Source organism: Ursus maritimus, unplaced genomic scaffold (genome assembly GCF_017311325.1).
Source record: "Ursus maritimus isolate PB19 unplaced genomic scaffold, ASM1731132v1 scaffold_33, whole genome shotgun sequence".
NCBI classification, from domain to species: Eukaryota; Metazoa; Chordata; class Mammalia; order Carnivora; family Ursidae; genus Ursus; species Ursus maritimus.
Window position 1 is genome coordinate 9,593,315 of NW_024425897.1, and position 20,054 is coordinate 9,613,368.

The 20,054-nt window shown below is 42.6% G+C and overlaps 1 protein-coding gene across 7 annotated transcripts in view; it reads left to right on the forward strand.

Moving 5' to 3' along the window:
- Positions 1–533: 533 nt before the first annotated feature.
- The window catches only part of NF2 (neurofibromin 2), a 76,297-nt gene continuing 56,776 nt past the window's right edge, over positions 534–20,054 (forward strand). For 3 of the 7 annotated variants that reach the window (XM_008686721.2, XM_040619711.1, XM_040619713.1), the window contains exon 1: positions 543–1,135. In XM_008686721.2, coding sequence (XP_008684943.2) covers positions 1,022–1,135 — 114 coding nt within the window. In that variant the 5' untranslated portion in view covers positions 543–1,021. Of the gene's footprint in view, positions 1,136–17,672; positions 17,772–20,054 lie in introns of those variants that run through there. The other 4 variants (XM_040619715.1, XM_040619716.1, XM_040619712.1 and 1 more) reach the window with 4 other exon arrangements.

Sequence of the window (20,054 nt, forward strand, 5' to 3'; positions counted from 1 at the left end):
TGGTAATGATGTAATTTCTCCCTAAGAGAAGCAGAAGGATCTCGGGAGAGCGCCGGCAACCTAAGCAGCCTCCACGTGATTTAAAAGTTTAAGAAACACGAAGGTCAGTATATGCAGTTAAGTGCCAAGGAGGATTATCCGCCTAGTGTCCGAAACACAATCTCCTGGGGCGCCACACTCGGCGCGTATTTGGTCCGAAGGGCACTCCCTCACTCGCCCACCCGCAACTGCCGAACAGCCTCTACGTGGTTCCCCGGGGCAGGCGCGCCGGGTTCCGACGCCTCAACCAGTCTTGCTAGAGTAGGCGTACTCCCTGCGAACAAAAGCGTTCGGAGTGACTGCCGCTATGGCCACTCAACGCCGAGCCCAGGCCCGCGCCTCCAATCACAGCTGAACTTCCAATTGGTGGGGTCTTTCTGAAGTAGAGCCGACGGGAGGGAAAAGTCCCGCCTCCCTAGGGGTTCTCAGCCAACCGCAGAGTCCGGGCGGCAGCCTCCGGGTTCGGTTGCGCTGTGTCTAATGATCTGGGGGCCTGAGGGCGGGGCGGGGAGCAGGCCGGGGTCTGTGGGGAGGGGACGCTTCCCGCGGGCGCGCGGAGCGAGGACGGTGACAGCCACGCGCGCACGTGCGCGCCTGGCCGCAGCGCGGCCCCGAGACCTCCATCGGCCGCTGAGAGGCGCGCGGGGGCTGGGCCGCTGCCGTCTAGGGGCCCCGTCCCGGGGCGTCCCTAGCGTCCCCGGCCCGAGTCTCTGAGCGCCGAGCCGAGCCCACCCCGTCGGTCCTGGCTGGTGTTCCGTCCCCGTGGCCGTAAGGGTCCGCCCCCCAACTCTCCTTTACGCTCCCGGGGCAGGGTCCTCACGGCCCATGCTGGCCGCTGGGGGCCCGCGCCGACCAGACAGCTCCCAGGCCGGCCAGTTGGCTACCATGGTGGCCCTGAGGCCTCTGCGGCTCCTCCAGGGGGGCTAACAGGTCCAGAGCGCAGGCCTCGGGGCGCTAGGGTCCCGGGCCTGAGCCCCGCGCCATGGCCGGGGCCATCGCTTCCCGTATGAGCTTCAGCTCGCTCAAGAGGAAGCAGCCCAAGACGTTCACCGTGCGGATCGTCACCATGGACGCCGAGATGGAGTTCAATTGCGAGGTAACCCGCTGGCAGCCCCGACGGGCTGCGGCAAGGGGAGCCGGGCCCTGCTGTGGGTCGGGCACCAACTGGGGCGCCCCTGCCGCGGTGACAGTCAAGGTGGAAGCTTGAGGGATTCAGTTTATACGGTCTCTGAGCATAGACAGAGCTGACCAGAACCGGAAGGAGCCATCTAGGCCCAAATCCTCACGTTAAAGATTAATTGCTGCTCTTTTTTCATAGGGCTTTGGGTTTGGAAGCACTTCCTGAAGGTTTTCATTCATTGTTACTGCAAGAGGCTGGAAGCATCTGTGGTGGCAAATACTGGTTTTCAGTGTCAGGCTTAAGCTCCAGCTCTATGCTCTTATTTATTTATTTATTTATTTATTTTAATTAGATACTATTATGTGCCCCAGGTATTAAAAGTTGCATCTCGTATATTGGAAAGTCTATACTTCTTTCCCTTTCCCGAAAGCTTTCATTTTCTGGAAGAAAACTCTTTAAGGGAAAGAGATGATGACTAATACTTAACTTTTCATTACATCATGATAATAAGTTATTATTTGCTGAATATATTCTAAGTGTCAGACGCTCATACATTTCATTCTCACAACTACCCAATGAGGTAGGTACCCCAAACCATTATCTAGTAAGTGGCAAAGTGGGATTTTAAGTCAAGCTTTTTAGCCAAAATAGTACTGCCTCTCAAGTAATTTAAATCCTTGCTAGTCCAGAGTGTGGTCTGTGAACCAGCAGCACTGGCAGCAGTGACCTAAGTCAGGGGTTGACAAACTTTTTCTGTAAAGGGCCACATAGTAAATATTTTCAGCTTTGCAGGCCATAGGATCTCTGTTACAACTACTTAGCTCTTCAGCTCAACTATTACAGCACAAAAGCAGCCTTAGGATTCACTTCCAGCATGACAGCTTGAGGAGTGTCATTGACCTGCTCGCCTCTAAGACTGGTGAAAATTACTTCAAAAAACTCACCTATTTAAACCTTCTGGAAATGGTCCTAAGGGCAAACATTCATCAAATGAATAAACATCTATTCAAGAAAATCTGTGAAAATTTGCTAAGAAAGGCGAGAGTCTAGTATTTGAACCAAGGCTACTATCTCCCTCCCCACTTCCAACTCAGCAGGGTGGAGATTCCACTCCAGATTGCTGCAACCCAGAACACAGGGCTCCCTCTTCCCCTAACTCCCTGTCAGACCACTTTCTTCCCAGGAGGAGCAGAACTTCAGTGTTTCTTATCCTGCTCAAGCCTACTTGTTACTGAGACAGTCCCAGGTGTGTATAGTTGAAATACGATTCTTCCTTCTTCTGTCCAGCTCCTACTCACAGAATGGGAGCTGTGCTTTGGGCATGGCACACTGAGACTGCTGGGGCCCCGGTTCCTCTCGTCCCAAACCCAGCTTGTGCAATGGTGGTTCCATGCCAGAGGAGGCAAACTGAGAAAATCTCAGGCTGGTGTGTCCCCCTCATTCCACCAAGGACTCAGATTTTACCTGGAGGGAGAAGAAGGCTTTAAAACCTGTAGCTTCTGCTCTCTTCCCAAAGGCAGTTAATTCATTTGCAACAAAATGTGGAGAAGTTTATGCCTAAGGGAACTCTTAACTGGAGGATTTGGTGAAGGGCAAAAGGGAGGAAGATACGGATTTAATGAAGATACAGCCTAGACTGCAGACTAGCTAGTTTTCAGGAGAGAATCAGAGATAAAGACAGCTGGGAAGATGGGGCGCCTGGGTGGTGCAGTCGTTAAGCGTCTGCCTTCAGCTCAGGGCGTGGTCCCGGCGTTGTGGGATCGAGCCCCACGTCAGGCTCCTCTGCTGGGAGCCTGCTTCTTCCTCTCCCACTCCCCCTGCTTGTGTTCCCTCTCTCGCTGGCTGTCTCTCTCTCTGTCAAATAAATAAAATCTAAAAAAAAAAAAAAAAAAAGCTGGGAAGAGCCCTCCTGAGATTGAATAAACTGTTCCCTCAGAAGAGCCACCTTTGATTGGATTATTTTGTAGAGCAAGTTATGCCCTAGGGCATGGTTGAAAATAATAGAACAGCAAAACACAGTTAATGAAGTTTAACAGCTGGGTGTGATCAGAGGAAAAGAAAGAGCCCTACTAAAACCACTGTCACTCCGGGATGACTGTGGCCAAAACCAAATTTGTGCCTCTCTGAGGAACAACATCATAGGCCTTAACACTGTGTGAAGGTGTGAAGGAAGTAGATTTCACTAAAACATTCCAGCCCATCAGTAAATAAGCAAATACCAATAAGTCCTGGGGCTGGGGCGGGCAGAACCAGTCCACTATCTATATTATTTAGATAACATATTACCTGAAATGTCTAATTTCCAGCAAAAAATTATGAGGCATGTAAAGAAACAGGAAATATGACCCATACGATGGAAAAAGCCTAGCAGTAGAAATTGCCTGTGAGAGCGACCAGATGACAAATTTAGCAGAAAAGGTTTCAAACAGCCATTACAAATACGTTCACAGAACTAAAGGAAAGCATGATTAAAGAAGGAAGATATAATGACATTTTCACATCAAGTGGAGAAGATCAGTAAAGAGATAGGAATTACAGAAAAGAACCAAATGAAAATACTGGAGTTGGAAAGTACCAAAACGGAAATAAATTCCTAGAGAGTCTCAGAGTAGATTGAAACCAGCAGAAGAAAGAATTAGCTTGCTTGAAGATAGAATAATAGAGATGATGCAAGCTGAAGAATAGAAAGGAAAAAACAATGAAAAATGTGGGAAATCATTAAGTGCACATATGTAATGGGAATACCAGGAGAGGAGAGAGAAAAAATATTTAAAAAAATAGTAGCTGAAACTTTCTGGATTTGTTGGAAAACAATAGTCTGGACATTCAGGAAGCTCAATAAACTCCAAAGAGGAAAAATAAAAGAGATCCACAAATAGAAAAAGTAAAAATGCAGAAAGTCAAAGACAAGGAGAAAATCTTGAAAGCCGCAAGAGAAGAAGGACTTATACAAGGAAACTTCATTAAGATTAACAGCTCTCTTCTCTGCAGAAACTGTGGAGGCCAGAGGCTGTGGGATAACATGTTCAAAGTGCTCAAAGAAAAAACTTGTCAGCTAAGAATCCTATATCCAGCCCAGCTGGATATTTCAAAATGGCTGTTTCGAATATGAAGGTGAAATAAAGACTTTCCCAGGTAAATGCAAATTGGAGATGTTGTTCAAAGACCTCTCTTACAAGAAATACTAAAGGAGGTTCTTCAGGCTGAGAGCAAATGGCCTCAGACAGTAATTGGATCTACATTAAAAAAAAAAAAAAAAAGCCCTGGGAAAGGTAATTAATGTAATTATAAAAGACAGTAGAAATGAATACTTTTCTCTTCTTATAACTGATTTAAAGAGCAGTTGTATAAAATAACGTATGTAATGTACTATTGGGCCTATAACATACAAACGTAATATATGTGTAGTAACATGCCAATAATAGCACAGAGGAGGTGGGTGGAAGCAAAGCTGTAATGGGCTAAGGACATGACTACAGATGGTAAAGTAATAACAATAATGTATTGTTGGGTTTGTAATTTTAATATATATATATAGTACATATATAATTTTAATATATATATAGAAAATAGTCTACGAAAGTGGAAAGGGAAAGGATATATAGATATATATAGATACAGGGTCTATATATTTAGATATGTAGGATGTATATACCACTGGAATTAAGCTAGTATAAATCTGAAGCTGACTCTGATAAGATTATCTGGTAAACCCTAGAGCAACCACTAAAAAAATCCCCCAAACACTTAAAAAATGTGATGAAGAAATCATTAAATAAATGTAAATGCTTCATTAGAAAATATTCACCTAATGTAAAAACAAGTAGTAAAGGAGGAGTAGAGAAACGAAAAAGACATGAAACACATAGAAAACAAAAGTAAAATGACAGTTTACACCAAACAGATTAATTTAAATGACATGGACAAATGCCTGGAAACACACCCAACTACCAAAATTGACTCAAGAAGAAACGGACAATCTGAACAGACCTATAACCAGTAAAGAGATTAAATCAGTAATAAAAATACCCTCAAAGAAATGTCTAGGCTGTATGTACTAGTGGCCCAAATGGCTTTACTACTGAATTTTGCCAAACATTTTAAGAACAGTTAATACCAATTCTTCACATACTCTTCCAAAAGAACAGGAGAGGAGGGAACATTTCCCATCTCATTTTATGAGGCTGGTGTTACCCTGATACGAAAACCCAACAAAACTATAACAAGAAAACGGGAGACTGAGATCTCTTATGAATATGGAAGCAAAACAGGGTGCCTGGCTGGCTCAGTTGGTAGGTCATGTGACTCTTGATCTCGGAGTTGTGAGTTCAGCCCCACATTGGGTATAGAGATTACTTTAAAAAATATGGAAGCAAAAATTCTTATTTTTTAAAATTTTATTTATTTGAGAGAGCGAGAAAGAGCACAAGCTGGGCAGGGCATAGGGAGAAGCAGACTCCCTGCTGAGCGGGGAGCCCAGTGCGGAACTGCAGGACTCAATCCCAGGACTTCGGGATCTTGACCTGAGCTGAAGGCAGATGCTTAACCGACTGAGCCACCGAGGTGGCCCCGGAGGCAAAAAAAATTTTTTAAAGATTTTATTTATTTATTTGACAGAGATAGAGACAGCCAGCGAGAGAGGAAACACAGGCAGGGGGAGTGGGAGAGGAAGAAGCAGGCTCATAGCGGAGGAGCCTGATGTGGGGCTCAATCCAACAACGCCGGGATCACGCCCTGAGCCAAAGGCAGATGCTTAACCACTGTGCCACCCAGGCGCCCCTGGAGGCAAAAATTCTTTTTTTTTTTTTTTAAAGATTTTATTTATTTATTTGACAGAGATAGAGACAGCCAGCGAGAGAGGGAACACAAGCAGGGGGAGTGGGAGAGGAAGAAGCAGGCTCATAGCAGAGGAGCCTGATGTGGGGCTCGATCCCGTAACGCTGGGATCACGCCCTGAGCCGAAGGCAGACGCTTAACCACTGTGCCACCCAGGCGCCCCGGAGGCAAAAATTCTTAACAAAAATATTAGCAAACTGAATCTAGCAACATATTTTTAAAAATCATACATCATAACCAAGTGAAATTTATTCCAGGAATGCAAGGTTTAACATCTGAAAATCAATTAATGTAATAGATCATATTAATAGAATAAAAAGACAAAAATCACATGATCATTTCACCAGATGCAGAAAAAGCAGTTGACAAAATCCAACAGCATTTCATGAAAAAAACACTGAACAAAATAGGAATAGAAGGGAGCTTCCACAACCTGATAAAGAGTATCAGTGAAGAACCCACAGCTAACTGTCATACTTAATAGTGAGATCAGGAATAAAACAAAGATACCTTGCCAATTCTTTTTTTTTTTTTTTAAGAATTTATTTATTTGAGAGAGAGAGAGAAGCAGACTCCCTGCTGTGCAGGGATCCTGATGTGGGGCTTGATTCTAGGACCCTGGGATCATGACCTGAGCCAAAGGCAAATGCTTAACCGACTGAGCCACCCAGGCACCCCATCTTGCCACTTCTATTCAACAATGTGCTAGAGGTTCTAGCCAGGACAGTTAGGCAAGAAAATGAAATAAAAAGCGTTCATATTGGAAAGGAAGAAATAAAAATATATTCACAGATAACATGATCTTGTATATAGACTCATTTTTTTTTTAAAGATTGTATTCATTTATTCGACAGAGATAGAGAGAGCCAGCGAGAGAGGGAACACAAGCACGGGGAGCGGGAGAGGAAGAAGCAGGCTCCCAGCAGAGGAGCCTGATGTGGGGCTCGATCCCATAACGCCGGGATCACACCCTGAGCCGAAGGCAGACGCTTAACCGCTGTGCCACCCAGGCACCCCTGTATATAGACTCTTAAGAAATCCCCCATAAGACTATTTGAATTAATAAACGAGTTCAGCAAGGTTGCAGCATATAAGAGCAATATACAAAAATCACTTGTAATTCTATATACTTGCAATGAACAATATGAAAATGAAATTAAGAAAATTCTATGTATAATAGTATTAGGTGTAAAATATTTAGGAACAAATTTAACCAAAGAAGTGTAAAACTTATATTCTGAAAATTATTAAAACATTGTTGATAGAAATTAGAGATGATCTAAATAAATGGAGAGGCATCCCTTGTTCATAGATCGTAAGATGTAACCTTGTTAAGGTGTTAACCTTGTTAAGATGTTAAAGTATGTTAAAGTAACCTTGTAAGGTGTTAAAGTATTCCCCAAACTGATCTACTCATTCAGCACGATCCCTATCAGAATCCCAGTTTATTTCTTCTTAGAAATTGATAAACTGATTCTAAAATTTCTATGGAATTGCAAGGGATCCAGAATAGCTAAAACAATCTTGTAAAAGAAGAGGAAAGTAGGAAGACTCATATTTCTTTAAAACTTACTACAAAAGAACCATAATGAAGACAGTATAGTACTGGCATAAAGATAGACATATAGATCAATGGAATAGAGCTGAGAGTCCAGAAGTAGATCCATATATCTATGGTTAACTGATTTTTGACAAGGGTGCCAAGACCATTCGTTAGAGGAATGAGTAGACTTACCCACAGTGCTGAGACAACTGGTAGGCCACATGCAAAAAAAATGAAGTTGAACCCCTACTCATATCACGTACAAAAATTAAAAATGCATCAAAGATGTAAATATAAGAACTAAAACTGTAACACTCTTAAAAGAAAACAGAAATAAATCTTCACGACTTTGGATTTGGCATAGGATTCTTAGATATGACAACAGAAGCATAAGTAACAAAAGAAGAAAGTAGGTAGACTTGATCAAGATGAAAAACTTTTGTGCTTTGAAGGACACCGTCAAGAACATGGAAAGAAATATTAGGAAATCATGTATCTCATAAGGGTCTTATATCTAAAATACATAAAGGACTCCTATTGCTCAGTAATAAGAACGCAAATAACTCAATTAGAAAGTGGGCAAAGGAGGGGTGCCTGTGCATGACTCTTGATCTCAGGGTTGTGAGTTCAAGCCCCACTCTATTTTGGGCATAGAGTTTACTTTAAAAAAAGGGGCAAAGCATCTGAATAGACATTTCTTTGAGGAAGATATACTAATGGCCAATAAGCACATGAAAAATATGCTCAACATCATTAGTCTTCAGGGAAATGAAAATAACCCCATGAGATAACCACTTTAGCACAGTAAGAGCCAACCACTAGGATGACTAGAATCAAAAAGTCATGTAATAATAAATGTTGGTGAGAATATGAGGAAGTTGGAACCCCTATACACTGCTGGTGGGAATGTAAAATGGTGCAGCCCACTTTGGGAAACAGTCTGGCCATTCCTCAAACAATTAAATATAGAGTTACTACCATATGACCCAGCAGTTCCACTACTAGGTATCTACTCAAGAGAAATCCATGTATATCTACAGAGAAACTTGTACACAAAATGTCCGTAGCAACATTATTTGTAAGAGCCAAAAGGTGGAAACAACCCAAATGTCCATCAACTGATGAAAGGGTAGACCAAAGGTGGTGTATCAGTACAATGGAATATTATTTGGCACTAAGAAGGAATGAAATAATAAATACATGCTACAATATGGGTGAACCTTGAAAACATTATGCTAAGTGGAAGAAGCAGTCACAAAAGAACACCTGCTATTTCATTCATCAGGAAGTCCAGAGTGGGGATATATAGGGAAATAGAAAGTAGATTTTGGTTGCTTAGGGCCGGAGAAAGGGTACAGGGATATAGGAGTGATAGCCGAGGGGTGCAAGGTTTCTTTTTGAGGTGATGAAAATATTCTAAAATTGACGGTGGTAATGGTTGGAGAACTCTACAGATATGCTAGAAACCACTGAATTGGCAGTTTTTAAATTTTTTTTTTTTATTAGAGCGTAGTGAGGAGAACAAGAGGGTGGGGAGAGGGAGAGAGAGAAGCAGACTCCCCATTGAGCAGGGAGCCCGATGTGGGGCTCGATCCCAGAACCCTGGGATCATGACTTAAGCTGAAGGCAGACACTTAACTGACTGAGCTACCCAGATGCCCCGAATTAGGCACTTTAAATAGGTGAATTTTAAGGTAGTGAGTTATATCTGAGGCTATGTTAAGGAGGATGCGGCCTTTGACAAAATGGGAACAAAAGACATGACTTTGTTCCAATAAAACTATTTGTGATCATTGAAATTTGATTTTCATATAATTTTCACAAGTAACGAAATGTAATTTAAAAATTGACATTTAAAGGGCATCTGGGTGGCTCAGTCAGTTAAGTGTCTGCCTTTGGCTCAGGTCATGATCCTGGGGTCCTGGAATCGAGCCCGGCATTAGGGCTTCTCCCTCTCCCTCTGCCTCTCCCGCCCGCTTGTGCTTTCTCGCTCTCTCTCTCAAATAAATAAATAAAATCTTTAAAAAAAATAAAAAATTAAAAAATTTACGTTTACATTTAAAAATGAAAAAATTACTCTTAGCTCTCAGATCGCACAATAATAGGTGGCAAATTAGGTTTGTGTTGATCTTATTTATTTATTTAGGTAATCTCTACACCCAGTGTGGGGCTCAGCCTCACAACGCTGAGATCAAGAGTCACATGCTTTACCTACTGAGCCAGCGAGGTCCCCCCCTCCCCGGCCAATCTAAGTTTCTATTTGGTAAATGTTGCAAGAGATTATGAGAGACTGACTGGTAGGAAAAGGGATTTTGTATAAGATTTCTTCAGCCACCATTCTACCATGAAAATCTTTCTTTTTTGAACAGACCCCAGACCCAAAGAGAATATGCGATGTTATCAGCTATAGCAGGGTTTCTCAACTTTGGCACTATTGACATTTTGGCTGGATAATTCTTTGTTAGGGTGCAGGCTGCCCTTTGCATTGTAGGGTGTTAAGAAGCATCTCTGGACTCTATCCATTAGATGCCAGTAGCACCTCCGCACCCTCTCAGGTGAGACAACCAAAAATGTCTTTAGATGTTGTCAAGTGTCCCTGGGGGGAAAACACTCTTCCTTCTTCCCCTCTCGCTGCCACCATAATGAGGACCACTGATCTCTAGAAGATAAGAGTAGTGATATTCAGAGAGGCAGAATGGTACAGCATAGAGTCTGTCAAACTTAAAATGTGCCCGTGAATGACCTAGGATCTTGATAAATTGAGAATTCTGATTCTGTACTTCTGTGGTCGGACGGAGAATTCTGCATTTCTAACATTCTCAAATGATGCGGGTGCTGCTGGTCCAGGGACCACACTTTGAGTAGCAGAGCATTAGTAGAAAGTGTATAGGCCTTGAAATAAAGTCGACCTGGGTTTGAATTCCAGCTAATCTGCTTCTGGCTTGGATAAGATACCTAAACTCGTCGGACCTCAGTTTCTACATCAGTAAAATGGAAATAATAATACTGACCCTGCAGGGTTTTATTTATTTTCTTAATTAATTAATTAATTTGGCCCTGCAAGGTTTTATAAGGATTCATGGAACACATAGTGCCAAGCAGAAAGGAAGAACTAGAAGGGATTGTATTGGCCTAAAGTAGGAGACTCAGGTCACCATGGTTACTGCCCTGTTGTGATTTGTCAAGCTGTTGCATTTCATTGACTTTTCAGTGTAAATACCTGTTTGTAAACGAATATGTTCAAATATTCTATTAAAAAAGTAACAGTAGTTTGATTTATGATGATAGAGCTCTGAGAAACTATCAGTCTTTCTCTCTTGCTATTTTTATGTTGTGTATTAACTGAGCAAGGAGCTAATGCAAGGAGATGGCAGATGCATTTGGAAAAAGAAAAAAAGAAAAAAGAGAAGAGATGGTACTTGAGGAATTCTTGACTTTTTTGAGGTCAAAGGTGGTGGTGGTCCAAGGACTCAATTTCAGAACCAGTGGTAGTTAACGTATGAATCGTGTTACCTTATGCTAATAAATCCAGACTTTGTTGCTGCAGAGATAGGGAATAAATCTCTTCCTTGCACTACTTGCTGCATTGCACAATTGGCTTGCTGTTTCAGAGGATTTTTCCAGTTGAACGATTTGATATTTGTCATTTTGAGAAAGTGGGTGCTGAACGTAATTTGCCAGGAGGCTAAACGGTTATGTTATTTCTTATCTAGGCTGAAATTTTACTCTAATAATTCAATCTATCGGTAAGAAGAGCCAAGTATGAAAAATTTCTCAGAATTGAGTTGTTCCATCTTCTGTTGGAAACAAAGCCTCCTTCTCCTGTTGGTTGACATCCCAAATGTTTTCACATACCCAGGTGGGATTATGATTGGATTAAACACCAGCATTGCAGATCATTCCAACATACAAGTGGACATGAAGTAGAAACTTTTGAAAGGGGAAAACAGAAAGAACGATCCTGGTATTTTCAGTAAGATATTACAACCCAGACACCCCAAGACTCAGGCAAATGCTTCCCTTCTAGGATGCAAACTTCCGGAGGGCAGTGGTGGTCATTTCATTGCTAGTTGTATGTAGTAATGGGACTCTATATGAGGGCACTGAGAAACCTTTTTTCTTATTTCAGAAGAAAGATTGTTTCTACCTTATCTTTGGGTTCTCCCATGGGGTTTAAGCAGTGCCCACGGATGGCCTTGGTCTGCAGATCTAGGATGTGGGCAGTCAGGTGAATGCCGCTGAAGGTAGAAGGAAACAGGGCATATACTGGCTAGTGCTGCCATCTGCTGGCCCCCATGCCTGCTCTTTTGTAGGAGAAAGGGCTAGGGAGTAACAGTTACTGTGTGTCAGGTACCATGCTAAATGCTTTAAAAGTACTATCTCATTTAATACTTACAACAGAGACTCATTCACTTATTCACTCAACAGGTATTTACTGAGTACCCATGTGGACCTAGCAGTGATCAAGAGCTACTTAGGATGGAGGTCTTGTCACTGGCTTCATTTTCAGAGTGGGGATTGGAGGCTCCAGCAGGGTACATAGCCTGCTTAAAGTCCCAGCAGAGCCACTGTCTAATCTGAAAGAGAAAGAAGAGGACAGGGACCGCTAGACAGTGGGAGAATCTCAGTAATGACCAATGAGGCTAGCAGTTGCTTATTTGAACCTCACAACGAGGCTTTCAAGTCAGTTGGAGAGGTCTTATCTCAAGTTCCAGTTTATTGTCTGGGCTCTGAAGCAGCACAGCCTAGAGGTAATGAGCGTCTCGGGAGAGCTTGGTCTCAGGAGCCTGATCCCTGGCTCTGCCCTAACCAGCTCAGCGACCTTAGACAGGTTCTTTAATCCTCTTCAGATGTCTGTTCCCTCCATCTGTAAAATGGGAAGTGTAGTAATTCTTCCTGCAAGGGGTTGTTACAGGGATTAAAACTGAGTCAGTATTGGTAAAGTACTTAGACTAGCACCTGACATAGGTAAGTCGCATATACAGGTTGTTACAGAAAAGGAAGTAAATCCAGGCCCTCTCCTCATTTGGCTCCCTTTCCCAGGCTCTCCTGCACTTTCCCACTTTCCCTTTTTTCTCTGGGTCTGTTGTCCTGGTTGCTCTTTCTGGAAGCTACCAAGTTCTTTTCATACTGTTTTGCCTTTGCATAGAATGCCTTTCTCACTTGTCTGCTGGCACAGATGTTCTCATTCTCTGTCTGGGCTCTGCTCAAGTGTTCCCCCCTCTTTGTGCCCAAGAATACCACATAGCTACCAAGTGATAGGGCTGAGATTCAAACCCAAGTCATCTGTCTTCCAGGCTGGCTCTCTTTGTGTTAAGCTATGCTGCCCTCATAGGAAGCTCCAAGTAGAAAAAAAGGAGAGAAACAGAAACCTGGAGACAACTTTGGTATTTGGTAAAGTGCAAAAAGAAAGCAGAAATAAGAGATCTTACAGAGAACTTCCTAACTCAGCCATTTGTCTATGGCATTATTTTATTTATTACACTTGGTGTAAGGTGCCATTTCAAAACCATTTTGTGAACTTGCCAGTGGCCTTAAATTTTGGCTGGTGGGTGATATGACTGACGACCTCTGTTGCATTGCCTCAGTGTCTGGTTTGCCTTTGAATCAAATGGACATTTTCCATAAGTGAATCCTTTTCATTTGCCATGATCCTACTTGAAATTGCTTGCCTTTGGCTTAAAATGAAGGTTATTTTGCAACAGTTAAGTATTTTCTAGTTGCGTATTTAACAAGCTTTGTGGTCCGAATATTCTTCCCTATAATCAGCCTGATAATCTCTTAATATTTGGTGTGTCCCCATAAATAGCAATTGGTTAACCTCTCTATTCTGAGGCCTTTTCGTGTACTCTGTGAAGTTAGTTATCTAACTTCTTTGAAATACACCTCCTTTTCCATCAGTTCACTTTTGGAAAAGCCAATATTTAAGGCATTAGAGCACACAGAAAGATATTTAAGAGGGAAGGTCCCAGATTTCTAGGGTGCTCATAATCTGGTTAGAGAAACAGGGTACACATGAAAAGATAATGCAAAGGAATCTATCTATGTATCTATCTAGCAGTCTGTCTGTATCAAATGAAGGTGTGTTCCTGTTGAGACAGAGAAAAAACCATGCAGTGGGGTGAATGGGGAACACCCTCCCCATTTTGAAGGAAGGTTTGTGTCCACAGATGAAGAGGAAGAGTGTTCCTGTCAGTGGATCAGTGGACGTGGCCTGAGCAAAGGCAGTGGATGGAAATCCTCTGGGTTGAGGAGGGAGAGGAGAGAGATGTGTTTGAATTCGTAGGTTCAGGACAGATACTGGAGGCCCTTGAAGGCCAGCTTAAGGAGTTTATATTCATCAAATGCAGTGGGGAGCTTTGAGGTTTTTTATTAGGAGAGTGATTTAAAGTGGTCTCCGTGCAGAATGATTTGAAATGTTTGGGGTGGGGGTGGGAAGAGTTTGGAACAAGGAGCCCAATTAGAGGACAACCACTCTGGGCCAGGTGTTACGCCGAAACCTGAACGAGCTGGAGCCTGGGACAAAACTAGACTGAATCCGAGGGCCTGGGCACTAGGAGGATGAGGCCAGGGATCAGGGTCTTTGACAAAGGATGAGCAGGGGACCAACTAGGCCCAAAATTCAGGAAGTGCCAAGGTCTAAAGCCAGTCCTCAGGGAGCAAGGCCGGCCAAGCAGGAGGCACTTTCGGGTCAAGCCTGGCCAGCATTGGGCTCAGGAGGTCAGCGCACTTTCCTGTGTCTGGTCTGGGTGTGTAGTCAGGGTGTTACTTGTATAAAAGCATTGAGAGCACTGAACTAGTGTTTGAACAATGCCTGGCTTCTAGGCAGAGCTCCTCTGTGTGATCTTGCGCGTGTCTCTTCTTTTCCCCACTCCAGGCCTCAGTTCTTAGTCTGAAAAATGAGAGGATTTCAAAGGCCCTCAGCTTTAACATCCCATTTTAGGTGATCTGGGCAGAAGAAGCTCATTGCACAACTCTCCCTTTTATATTTCCTTCTTAGGTAGGAAACCATCTCAGGATTTGAGCATGTAGGTGTGAGAAAAATCTGCTGGAGTATAGGAAGGATATTGCTTAGGGAACAAGAGCTGGCATCCCAATAGAAGGGGTAAGTTGGTGTGGGTGAAAGTCCTACCACTGCCACCTGCTGCCGGAGTGATCTTGGACTTAACTTCTTGAAGCCTCAGTTGCCAAATCTATAAAATGAGGAGAATAATATTAGTTTTCATATAGGATTGTTTTAAGGTGTGAATGAATGAGGTGGACCTTTAATGGGCACTTAGCCCAGGGCCTTACCCTAGTAAGCAGTTGGTAAATACTAGCTTCTCGTGTTATCATGAGCCAGGAGTGTGGGAGTAAAGCAGAAGGGTCTCATGCTAGAAGGCATTATGAATTTTCTCCTTAATCATCTCCTTCATTTTCTTTGAATCTTCTTCAGATTATCCATGCCTTTGCAATTGTAGGCTCTTAGACTCTATAATTAGTCTAAATATAATGAGCTGTATTTTACACTGTATTTCTGTTTAAGGATCTTCTTTGTAATTGATCTCTATTTAGCTTGATGTCCACTGTGATAGCAGGATTCTCTTCTGATTTCTGCCATTTTTATTCTCTATTCTTTTGTCCCCAGTGTGTCATTTTCCTCTTTTCTTTGTTTTTGGTGACTTCTCCAATTATTCATGCTAGTTTTGCATTCTTGTCCAAGAACATTTTTGGTGCTTGTTTATTTTTAATTTTAGAAGTTAAAGGCATTTGAGGTCTTAAAAACCCAGAATTGAGTTTTCTCAGAGCTGCTAATCTTTTTAGCCAGCTGGTGATGAGGCTTCTCTGGTTTGTTACAGGATGATGTGTTCCATCCTCCCCTGTCTGTGCTTTGTCTAATTTAGATTCTAAATCCACATGTTTTAGTACATTTTTAGCACGTAAAAATTTATTACCAAACTAGTGCTGACCTCAGGGGAAAAAAATCTTGAATCAAATCTTCAGTCACTAGTGCAGAGATTCAAGGTGTTTAGACATCACTCCAGCCGCCACTAGGTGGGGTCAGAGCACATCATTTCCAAAGGCACTGGGTCCTTTTCCTCTACAGCCCTCACTACCGTTTGACTTTTTGCTTCTTTGCCAAATTTGGACTGAGCGTTGGAAAATTCACAGAAGTTCTCTGTTAGTGAGTTACGTTACTTAATGGTTTCCCCGTCCACCTTGCCAGTTTTAATCTCCTGGTTTTAGTTGTTTTGATAATTTGACTTTCAAAAACTTAAAACCAAAGCCCAGAGTCATTACTAAACTTATCTGAACTGATCTGGAGTTTTAAATTCAGCAACGGTGTCTTTATCTAGTGTATTGACTGGAGATTGACTGGAGATTAAATCAGTCTCATAAATATGTTAGAGATATCTACAACCTACAGTAGTTCTCATCCATCTGCAGACATGTTTACCAGCCCTGTGCGCTCATACCTAATCCTTCCAGTGTTGTTAAACCAGTGTCGTCATCGCTGATGACTGTGAAACTTGAATTAAAAGGTCAAGCTAGAAACAGAACCCGAATGTTTAAAATTTCTTTCCAGGCTAGAGTTGGGGTTCTTCATGAGCCGGTTTGCATGAATGGATTAATGCTCTAGCTCTGTTTTGCTGGGAACTTTTTGAAAGAATGTGCTTATATTTATTTATTTATTTATTTATTTATTTATATTTTATTTTTTTAAAAGATTTTATTTATTTATTTGATAGAGACAGCCAGCGAGAGAGGGAACACAAGCAGGGGGAGTGGGAGAGGAAGAAGCAGGCTCCCAGCAGAGAAGCCTGATGTGGGGCTCGATCCCAGAACGCCGGGATCACGCCCTGAGCCGAAGGCAGATGTTTAACGATGGCGCCACCCAGGCGCCCCAAGAATGTGCTTTTATTTTTTTATTTTTATTTTTTAAAGATTTTTTTATTTTTTTTTTTTATTCGACAGGATAGAGACAGCCAGCGAGAGAGGGAACACAAGCAGGGGGAGTGGGAGAGGAAGAAGCAGGCTCCTAGCAGAGGAGCCTGATGTGGGGCTCGATCCCATAACGCCGGGATCACGCCCTGAGCCGAAGGCAGACGCTTAACCGCTGTGCCACCCAGGCGCCCCAAGAATGTGCTTTTAAGTACAAACTGTAATTTTTGTGATGTCCAGGGTAGGAGGAGTTAATCCATTGGATAATGGTTAGTTATGGGTTGTATTTTGGTCTGCTAGTTTTACCTCATATTTAGAGATGTAAAATTTAGCTCTGTGTCTACCTGCACTGAATTTACGATTGTTTCCTACTTGTAGCTCTCTGCGGAATTATTATTCTCGGTATTTCAGCTTTTGTGATTGTTGATATTTGCTGAATATTAACAGCGTGCTAGGTGCTAAAAAAGGTTATTTTTCAGCAGCATTACAATGACCACTTTTGTTACATTAGAGAGTTTATTATTAATACAGTAAGCTCTTGATTATTAGGAGTAAGGAACACAGCATCAATAGCAGGACCTGAGTAAGGAAAAAGCATGTAGAAAGCACCCATAAATTAAATGTTAAGTGTCATTTACATGCCTGAAAATGATTTTAAGATGTAAAATGGAATGTTAACGGATTAAAAGAAAATTACTGGGGCACCTGGGTGGCCCAGTCGGTTAAATGTCTGCCTTTGGGCTCGGGTCATGTCCTGGGATTGAGACCCACATGAAGCTCCCTGCTCATGAGGGAGTTTGCTGCTGGCTCTGCCCTGACTTCCCCTGCCCCTTCCCCTGCTTGTGCTTTCTCTCTCTCTTTCAAATAAATGAATAAAATCTTTAAAAAAAATATTATAGCAGTGGAAAAAGTGCTACATGGTTTATACAAAACCATCTCAAGCTCATAGACTCAGAGGGTGTTAATCCTCAAAGACCACTTGATGATTGTGGAAGCTGAGACCCAGAGAGGTTAAGTGACTTTCCCAACACAGCAGGTTTGGGTGTTTTATAGCTATTTGACAAGGCTATGATTGCTCCCATGTTGTGAGCTAAATTCCAAAGATAGAGATTGTCTCCTTTGCTTTTGGGGGACTGTATTGCTTTTATAGCACCGTAACTGTATTGTTTCTTTTTGCTCTGTCATCTGTCAGCTGACTTTGAAATGCCTCGTCTTTTTTCATAGTGTCATAAAATCGAGGCCTTGCACGGGGCATAAGAGATTGACAGAGGAAGAAATCGAGGCCCAGTGGAGTTGCGTGGCTCACTCAAGGTTGTATATAGGCTTGTGTGTATGGTAGAGGGAGGGAGTTTAGGATCCAGATCCCCTCTCTGGGTTCGCTGCTGTTCCCATAACCTCTCTCTACTGTGGCGGGAAACATGCCAGAAGCTACAAAAATAAGGATTTCTTTTTTCCCCTAGAAAACTATCATTCATTTAGTTTTGAAAGACTGAGAGTTTAAAACCTCCATTTTGTGGCATCTGGAGGTGCTATGATTTGTTTCTTACGAGTTTCTTTTGTTCTGTGGAAATTTTTCCTGGTTGGTTCTCCGAGATTTGAATTTCCTTGCCAAGGAATTTTTAGAAGAAATCAGTGTGTGCCACCAAAGGGGGAAAATACATACCTTAAGACCCAATTATGCAATTAGAATTTTAATGCGGAGTGTCATATATTCTTGCTTCTTCATTGCAGTCATTACTTACTTAGAAGACTGTTCTACTCAGAAGCCTCCTCTGGTCATCATCATCATTACCATCCATTTCGTCAGGCAGCCAGAAGCACTTAGGGAGTGGCCACAGGTTACGCAGCACCTGCTGGGGTTCTGGGAGACTTGAAGTGTGTGTGTGTGTGTGTGTGTGTGTGTGTGTGTGCGCGCGCGCGCGCTGCATCATAGTAATCCTTGCCTTCAAGGAGTTTGTGATCTGCAAGACTGGAGGAAAGACAGAAATCTTGGGGAAAGACAAACACCTCCTTTTCCTGTGTATGTAAAGTATGTGCTGACTCACTTACCTGGTATTGGACAGGGGAAGGGGACAGTAGTGAGTTAAAGAAACGGACCTTAGAAAGATCTGGTTCTGGATAAATGGAAGCACGTAGGTTTGCTGACTTGGGAGGGCACAGGCTGTGTTGTAACTAGCAGGGTAATTGGTTGGAGGGAGGAAGTAATTGGTGGAGGGCCTTGAAACCATTAATTTAAATAGAATTGGCAAACAACAGGTGATTGGAGGACTGAGAGAGGAAATTTACTGACTGGTACTGGCAGAAACTGACAGGCAAGCGATTGGAGGTGGGGTTTTTTTTTGCAAAGAGAAGGTTTTTGCCCAGATTTAGATGAGGGATGTAGGGGTTGTGATTAATAGAGCAGAGAAATTAATCTCTTTTTTGGAGGATCCCCTTTTCCCTCGTGTTGGGAAATAATGGCTGATTAGGCTTGGGGCACACAGCTCGATAGTTCTGCAGTTTCAGCTCATGAAACACAAGAACCCGCTTCTGTGGTGTGGTGCTACCACACCCTGAATTGGTGCGTGTTGGTTTTGCCCCAGCGTTACTATAGTTTTTTACCCTCTTTGATTAACCAGAATAGATGTTAATGGAGCTTGCTTACTGCACAGCAAAATCCTTTTTGTAACTTTTTCCATTGTGTTTATTTTGTAAATGGAAGTATTTGGCATCTAACTTTTTTTTTTTTCAAAATGGTTAAATAAAAGTTGTATTTAGGTTAACATCTTAAATTTTCTAGACTTTTATAAACTGGTTCTTGTAGGCCAGCCATGACTGCTGCAGCAGTCAGAGATAAATATCGAGAAGGGAAATCAGTCATCCTTGGTTTTCTGTTTCTCACATAGTGGTAGACTCGTGGCACATATCCTGAGCCCAGAGAGACACAGTTCCTTCGTTGCTGTATCTGTAAGGGGACTAACCTCTTGACAATTTTTATGGCAAATGCTAGGGCAGCTTGTGAGCTAAGCCTTAACAAGCGAATGCTTATTGTCTGTTCTCTTTCATCTTCTGTGGAGTAGACAGCTAATCGAATAGTATTCCTTGTGTGGCTGAAAAATGTAGTCCCCCAGACCTTTAGGAAATGGAATGTTGTTTCTCTGGTAGCTTTTTCCAGATTTGAGTTTCCTCTGTAAAGTCGAAGTTTCTCTGTGGTCTAATTCTTGGGCATTTCACATATGGTGGCCAAATTTGATTCTCTTTTCTTCAAGAAAGTTGTCATTTAATCGTGTCGTTCTAGCTTTGGCCTTTTCCCATTATGTGGTTGGTTTCCTACTGACCCTCCCTGGTTGTATCCGTAAGGAGGAGAGGGATTGATTGTTGGTGGCTGCATGGCCCAAAGAAAGCAGTGGGAGAAATGCAATGTGAAGGCTCGAAAGTAAAAAAAACAAATGGTAGGTTTAGGGCTGTGAGTGAGTCTAAACCTGGCCGACTGTAAGGTGACTGTTGCAGATGTTACTCATAACGTTTCTCTGGTTAATAGACCCCAATCAGCGCTGTAGTTTATCGGTGCCAGTTGCTTCCTACAACAGAAAAGTGCTCTGTTCCTGCTGCGGA